Source organism: Nanorana parkeri, unplaced genomic scaffold (assembly GCF_000935625.1).
Source record: "Nanorana parkeri isolate BGI_ZX_2015 unplaced genomic scaffold, ASM93562v1 scaffold528, whole genome shotgun sequence".
In the NCBI taxonomy this organism is placed as follows: Eukaryota; Metazoa; Chordata; class Amphibia; order Anura; family Dicroglossidae; genus Nanorana; species Nanorana parkeri.
The window spans coordinates 476,839-484,265 of NW_017306796.1; the positions used below are offsets into that span (position 1 = coordinate 476,839).

Genomic DNA, 7,427 nt, shown 5'->3' on the forward strand with positions numbered 1-7,427 from the left:
TCGTTTTTCCTCCAGTGACCCCAAGAAATGAGAGTGCGGATTTCACCAAGACAGGAAAACAGAGCAATAAAAACCCAGACAGATGTTCTAAACCTTAACCCTTTCAAAACAAATGAGCTATTCCATTACTTGCTGTCTTTGTTAAACCCTTTCACATGGACAGGAATTGAGGAATAATCTCATCAATGGGGACACAGAGCTCAATCAAAACATGACAGAGGTTCAAACCACATTCTCCCGCTGTACAAAACTAAATATAAAGTACTGGCTGGTGTCAGGCTTAAAATGTGATATTAAAATACAATCCAAATAAATAACATTTCTCACATAAAAAAATACTGTCAACCCACCCAAAACGAGTCCAAATATGAAATGGAATACATTTACAGAGTGATCCTATTGATCACACACAATCCCAACAGGGCATACAATCAAGTATTAGCTCTAAAAGTGACTCTTCATTTGCACTGGAATAAAAATGTTATGTTTTCTGGTTCAAGAAAGTCAAATCCAATCCAATTCTGACAAATGGAATCTGGCCCATCTTGAATTTTTGGTCAGCTGACTTCTGAGTACAAATCATTTTGTGTCTTGAAATGGTACGTTTCCTATATGGAATTTCATGTCCCCTCCAGACTCCTGCAGTCCGTATGAATTAGTATTGGGCATTTGTGGCAGATTCCGTAGTGCTCCACAAAGCTTCTTGCATGTGCCATCCAACCAAGGGACAGCATGGAATGTCAAAGGCTAGTCGTGTACAATCTGCCTTTGGTTTCTTTTCTCCATTTTCAATATGAGGCCATTTAGTCTAGAATTACATTCATTATGATTGTCCATTTATAATCAGCACACACAGTACTAGAGTGAAACACCACCATACATGATAAATGTCTTCCACAGTTTAGGTGCGTGTATCTAGATTCCTCATATAGTCTTGCAGGGCCTGCAGTCGGGCATCAATGTCTGAAAGGTCAGAGACTGCGTCAATACGGTTCTCTGCATTGGGTGCAAGAAAATTGGATTAGGTTTGAGATATACAGAAGTTTAAACCACAACATGTATTAACAAAAACTACAATTTTAAATTCTGGGCTGTAGATGTACAAAATGTGGCGATGTCGTCCATAACAACCAAATTCCTATTTACTTCTGGAAGATGAACCTTGATAGGCTGCTACGTGCAATAACTCTACTTCTGCTCTAGTTTACATATAAAACTTGAAATGAGAATCAGGCAAAGTTAGCTTACCTTTCTCAATTTTCCGCCCATAGTTTGGTGTGCTGGAAAGCCTCTTTTTGCTGGCTGATCGGTCTCTTTTCCCCTGCAGATCCAGAAAAAAGATGTAAAATTCTCCTACAGACACAAACCAAGTGGCAACTAACTGACTAAATGCCATTTCATGCTGAGAAACAGGACAACAGCAAGAAAGCATAGAACTGTAATGAACAACTTACACTATTCCTGCTGTTCCAGGACGAAGGAGCAAAAGGTTTTCTGCCACGTGCAGCCTGTTTCCTGTCTCCACTATAATAAGGTTGGAACACATTGTGAGTATTGTGTGCACAGCTCACATACACAAAGCTACTGATGGTGCCAGAAGGCCTGCTCTCCAAACACTATAAAAAACACAAGGCTTTGACCACTCCCCAAAAAATGATACTAAGTCCTATTTACATCTAATCAGATTGCATGATATAAACCTAAAATTAACTTGCCCTGGCCTAAAAGTACCAACATAGCAGTACTGCTGGCGGACCGGTACAAATGTTTCACTCTTTAAAGTGATAATAAAGTCAAAAACCTTTTAAATTAATGCAAATGCTGATTAAATCACTTACAATGGATGCTGCTCCTTGATGTTTACAAATTTTAGCTTCCTGTAGAATCAGCTGGTCCCCTGAGTGCTCACCCCGATATCCTCTTTTAGAGTGGCTCCTTTTCCTTCCACGGTCCTATGGAGCCATTCTTGTGTGTGCTAGTAAACTGTGTGTGTCTCCACAAACCCACAGGCACAGCAAGGCAAGCCATTCCCGTTTCCTGCTCCCTCGTCCAAGCCAGTAGACGGACAGTTACTGGATACTGTGCCATCCCTTGTGATCTTGTACTGGACAGGAAGTTCAGGGAAACTGAGCTGAGAGAGTTGAAGGCCGCTGTATGAAAACCTGACTGTAGGTGCTTGGCCAAAAATGTAAAGAAATACTTTGCTCATCTGGATTCATTATTGAAAAAAAATAAAATAAATAAGGTTTAAGAGTTTCATACTGTTTTGAATCAATCCCTGTGGAGCATTATGTATTTAGGAGACAGAGTATCAATCTGCCTTCCCGAAGACGAGATCTAGTCCTGCATTGTTCAAGCAAAAGCCATCTTACCTCCCAATCTTCCAGCCATCAAATGACAGAGCCTCTACTAAGGTACTGGCATTGGAAAGCTGAAGGACATGAGGGTGCAAAAAGTGGGAAGGGGGAAAAAATGGAGAGAAGGTAAATCCCTATTTAAACCCATAGCCAGGGATCAAAAAGGCTGATCAGGGATCTCTTCATGGCTAACACAGCTTCCAGTTTGCAGTTACAGTGAACTTGTGCTTTGTCAATACAGTGCAAAGCAACAGGTTCAGCTTAATCTCATTAGAATGCATGGGCATCTTTCTTTTGTTACCTGGTCACCCTGTTCAGCTGCTGGGAGCAAGGAAAAAAAGCCCTGTGTAACCTACATGTACCTAAAGTACTTGCTTAAACAGGGCTATGGACTCTCTGCCATAGGGCAGCGCTGGTGTTTGGTGACTAGACCAACACTGTCACATGGAGTGAATCACATGCTCCATCACAGACAATGCTGTAGGGGGATTAATGCAAACCTGTTGCATTGCCCTGCACACATGTGTGGTCTTGAACCAAGCTATGCATTAGCAGTCCTTTCAGACCAAAACAAAGCTTCATTTGCCTGACTTGTCTGTACAGATGCAAAGCCGGACTAATAAAAAAAAAAACACAGAGAAAACCTAAAACATTATTATATCATGTATATATTATATCATTAAAGTCTAATCTCTCATTAATAACTACCGCTAGTGGAAGGGCTCTCTAGCCTAGCCCCCACATCAAAGCCTTCTTTTGTCTGTCTTGCAAGAGTCACTTTAGCAAACTTTCACGTTAATCGTGGCCCAGGCAGGAGAACTAAAGCTCCATTCTCAGTACATACAAGCTTTTGTTTTACAATATTGATTGCATGGTGCAAGTAATGCACTTTAGATCCATTTCATTAGGCACCCATAACTGTTTGCTGAACTATAGGCCCAGTATAGATAGTATGCAACATCACCTGGGTATAGGATCGACATACTCCATTTCATCTCCAGAGCTTTGGTAGGATCGATGACTTCGTAGGCTCTCAACTATGAAATAAAACATATATAAGAAGCCAAGTCATGTTCATTTGAGTGACATTAATAACTTCAATGATGCTCTAGAAGCACAGTATGATGATCATAACTGCATAGACGCCATACAAAAGAAGTATGAATATGTAAGAGTGACCCACCAGATGAACTGCGCCTCTGTCCTCTCAAAGTAGACGGGGATGCCAAGGCTCGCCGACCTCTGCAATAAGTGGTTAAACAGTTTAGAAGGGACACAACAGACATGGACCCATTTCTTTCTACCCTACAGCTCATTGAAACAATGCTTTATTCCTCCTGAAAAGTGATGAAATTAGAAGCAATGGCTTCACAAATACCGGCATGACTTTGGTATGCCATGCGGCAAAGCAAAAGAAAGTGTGAAAATAGATACATTTTTGTGTATTCTAAAATGGCCTGGACAGATTTGTTGGTACTCCTAAAAAAACATTTTTTAAAAACTGGATCATAGCGATATTTCAAACTGTTTTATGCAATTAGTGTCACAACCCTGTAATCAGCCAGTCAGCCTATTTAAATAGATATGTGTAGTCACTCTGCTGTTTGACATCATTGTTTGCACCACAGTGATCATGGACCAGAGAAAAAACAAAAGGGAGAGTTTTCCAAGTTCAAAAAGAAAAATTATAGACCAGCATGTTAAAAGGTAAAGGCTATAAGACCAGCACCAACCAGTTTGGTGCACCTGTGACTACAGCTGCAAAGAACTTTAAGGCTCATGGGAGTATAGCCAACCTCCCTGGAGGCGGCCGCAAGAGGAAAATTGACTGCAAATTGAACAGATGGCTACAATGAATGGTAGACTATTGCTGGCCATACACCTAACAATGTTTTTCGTTCAACCCACAGGCTGAAGGAGAAAAAAAAAATTTACGTGATTTTTCCATCAACTCAAACAGCGTGTCGATCGAGGAATCCCGCTGTTTGAATTGTATTCGGACAGGTGCCGCCGACTCTGATCGATCTAAAATTCTTCAGCTGATCGCAGAATGCCGGCTAAAAGGGAGCTGACAGCCACACACACTGTGCGAATTTCGGCTGGTACATTAAAAACCGCCCAAATTCGATCAGTGTATGGGCACCTTAAGGGGCAAGAACTTTTCCAATCAGACACAAGCTGAACTCTAGTGTCTGATCGCACCATGCTTTGCTTCTTCAGCGACAGGCTCAAAGAAAGAAGACCAAGGAGGACTCCACTGCTGAAAGAATATAATATAAATCCAGACTGGAATTTCCCAAACTGCATACCGACAGGCCCCAATGCTTCAGGGAGAATGTATTTTGGACAGATGAGACAAAACTGGAGCTTTTTGGGAAGTCACATCAGCTCTATCTTCACAGACGAGAAAAAATTAACCTTTCAACTAAAAGAACACCACACCTACTGTGGATCATGGAGGATGCTCAGTTATGTGTTGGGGTTGCTTTGCTGCATCCTTCAGTCTACGCATGGCACAATTAAATCTCAAGACTATCAAGAAATTCTACAAATGTACTGCCCAATGTCAGAAGGCTTTGTCTCAGTTTCTGGTTATGGCTCCTCCAACAGGATAATGAGCCAAAGCAAACAGCTAAAAGCACCAAAAGGATGGCTAAAAACAAAAACACTGAACTATTCTGAAATGTCCTTCTATGAGCCCTCATCAGATTCCTATCAAACTATCGATCTATGGAAAGAAAAGAAATATCCAGTCCTGAGGCAACTGGAAGAAGAGTGGGCCAAACCACCTGTTGGCAGGTACAGAAGTCCCTGTGCAACAACATTTTAGGTTAAGAGTCCCATCATTTCTGTTTAATTATTTAAAATATTCTGTTTAAACAAAAGCAAAATCTGATTTGTATAAGAAATAAGGAACAAGCAATGATGGATGCCAGTTACTTTGGTCCATTTAATTTCAGAGAAAATTGTGGGTGCTTATTTTTCCGTGGAGTACCACCAACAAATTTGTCCATGTCTGTACGTGGCAAGTAAAGCTGGAACATTGACAAACTTTAGTAGGACATGGATGTAGACATTATGCCGAGTGAAGCAAACACCTGTGTGACTGAGCAGAGATGTACCATGCTTTCAAGTTCTTTCCATGTGGGCACCAATCAAATTAATTAGGTCAATATGCACCACAAAAGGTGAGAACTGGTATGTACCAGGAAAATAGCTTTTCCCCAAAATTCAGGCAGACACAAGCACAGAAGGCACTTGTGTTAGCTAGGCCCATAGGCAGATGAACAAGTGGAACTACAGTTACTTACTTCTTTAGGTCAACCTCCTTCTGCTTACTTTCTCTGTCACGGATGTAAGCTGTGGGATCAAACCGTGGTGGGCGGATGGCTAAGGAGAGCACCAGATAGGAGAGGTACATTAAATGTTTGAACAGAGTACATATAGTTTTTTTTCTTGGTAAGCATAGGAAGGCATTGCTTACCAACAGGAGAAGGTGATAACCTTGGCTGCCTACTCCTTCCTTCTCCAGAGCTCATTCCACTTCGTTCCCGGGATGTGGACCTATCTCTTCGAATACCAACCTCTCCACGAGAGTTACTGCGGTGAACAGGCCCCCGTCCAGCAGAACTGGAACGACTCTGTGGCGATGGGCCAGTGGGTGTGACACGCCTGTAAAATAGCATGAGAAATAAAGTAAATAAGAAGCTCTCATACAAAATATAGAGAACATACAAACAACCTAAAATGTTTATAGATTTCCTCACCCTCTTTTGTACATAGCCAGCTCTGTGGTCAGACTCTTCACCTTCAAACGAAGGGTCCGTTCTACTGCTCGTGCTTCTTCCAGCTAAATGAGGGGCACAAGCAGACAGTTAGTTCCTGACGCCAGAAGCTCATACAGACTCCAGTATTTCTTACTATTAGCAGTAGGTGACACTAATCAACAGTAGGTGACACATTAAATGCTGTCACAGCTTATCAATTTAGAGCTAGCTGTAATCTAGAATTATTTCTCTCAGTATGGCACGCACGGCGACACACGTTATTAGCTGCACAATTGTTGTGTACATACACATGTGCGTTTGCATTTATATCTGTGTGTGTGTGGTGGCAAAGGTGTTTCTATTCAATTTTAATTCTTAATACTTTTTTGCTATAAAAAGGGGGATAACACGCCTACGTGATAGCATTGGGCAGCTTACATGTACTCTTTATGGAGACATCATCTTCCCTGTCATTTGCTTCACAAGATCAAGTACTTGATCCACTCTGCAGCTGAGATTTTAACAGCTCTGAAGCTTGATTTGACCCCTAAGGACTTTGGGTGTATGAGACATGACATGAGAACTATGGGGTTAAGGCTTTTCTACATAGTTCTCCTTAGGGTAACGGGAGGACACAAACTAACGTCCTCCCGTCATCCTAGGCTCAGTATACCGCGAGCTGCAGCTCGCGGTATACTGAGACGCCGCAGCTGAAGTGGATCCCGACAATTATGTCTGGATCCGCACAGCTGTGTGACTGACAGCTGGCTCTGCCTATCTAGAGGCAGAGCCAGCTGTACCCTCCCCCCCGCCAGTTAGCGCTGGCGGATCGGGGAATCCAGCCCCTCCCCTGTCACGACAGAGAGCCGTGACAGGATCGAGAGGTGAACGAACGATGGTATGCGTTTGCTCACCTCCCGATCTACTAAGCCGACCTGTGTCTCATTGTCACAGGTCGGCTAGAACTATGAGGTGAGTGAAAAGCACTCACCTCATAGTTCTCCTTTAACTGCGGTGACCTTAAAGGAGAACTATGGGGTCAGTTTTTTCCCCCATAGTTCTCCTTAGGGTAACGGGAGGACACAAACTAGCGTCCTCCTGTTACCCTAAGCTCAGTATACCGCGAGCTACAGCTCGTGGTATACTGAGACGCCGCAGCCAGAGCGGATCCCGACTTAGACGACGGGATCCGCCCAGCTGCGTGAGTGACAGCTGGCTCTGCCTATCTAGAGGCAGAGCCAGCTGTACCCGCCCCCTCCCCCGTCCGTTCCACCAGTCAGCGCTGGCAGATCGGAGCGGGGAG

The 7,427-nt window shown here is 42.9% G+C and overlaps 1 protein-coding gene across 2 annotated transcripts in view; it reads right to left on the reverse strand.

Annotated features, from left to right (window-relative positions):
- Positions 1-789: 789 nt before the first annotated feature.
- Positions 790-7,427, reverse strand: part of CCDC61 (coiled-coil domain containing 61) — a 14,222-nt gene continuing 7,584 nt past the window's right edge. Inside the window, exons 7-14 of one of the 2 annotated variants that reach the window (XM_018561516.1) lie at positions 6,125-6,207; positions 5,842-6,029; positions 5,669-5,747; positions 3,541-3,599; positions 3,322-3,394; positions 1,455-1,524; positions 1,249-1,321; positions 790-996 (exon numbers count right to left, since the gene is read on the reverse strand). In XM_018561516.1, coding sequence (XP_018417018.1) covers positions 902-996; positions 1,249-1,321; positions 1,455-1,524; positions 3,322-3,394; positions 3,541-3,599; positions 5,669-5,747; positions 5,842-6,029; positions 6,125-6,207 — 720 coding nt within the window. In that variant the 3' untranslated portion in view covers positions 790-901. Of the gene's footprint in view, positions 997-1,248; positions 1,322-1,454; positions 1,528-3,321; positions 3,395-3,540; positions 3,600-5,668; positions 5,748-5,841; positions 6,030-6,124; positions 6,208-7,427 lie in introns of both variants that reach the window. The other variant, XM_018561515.1, reaches the window with a different exon arrangement.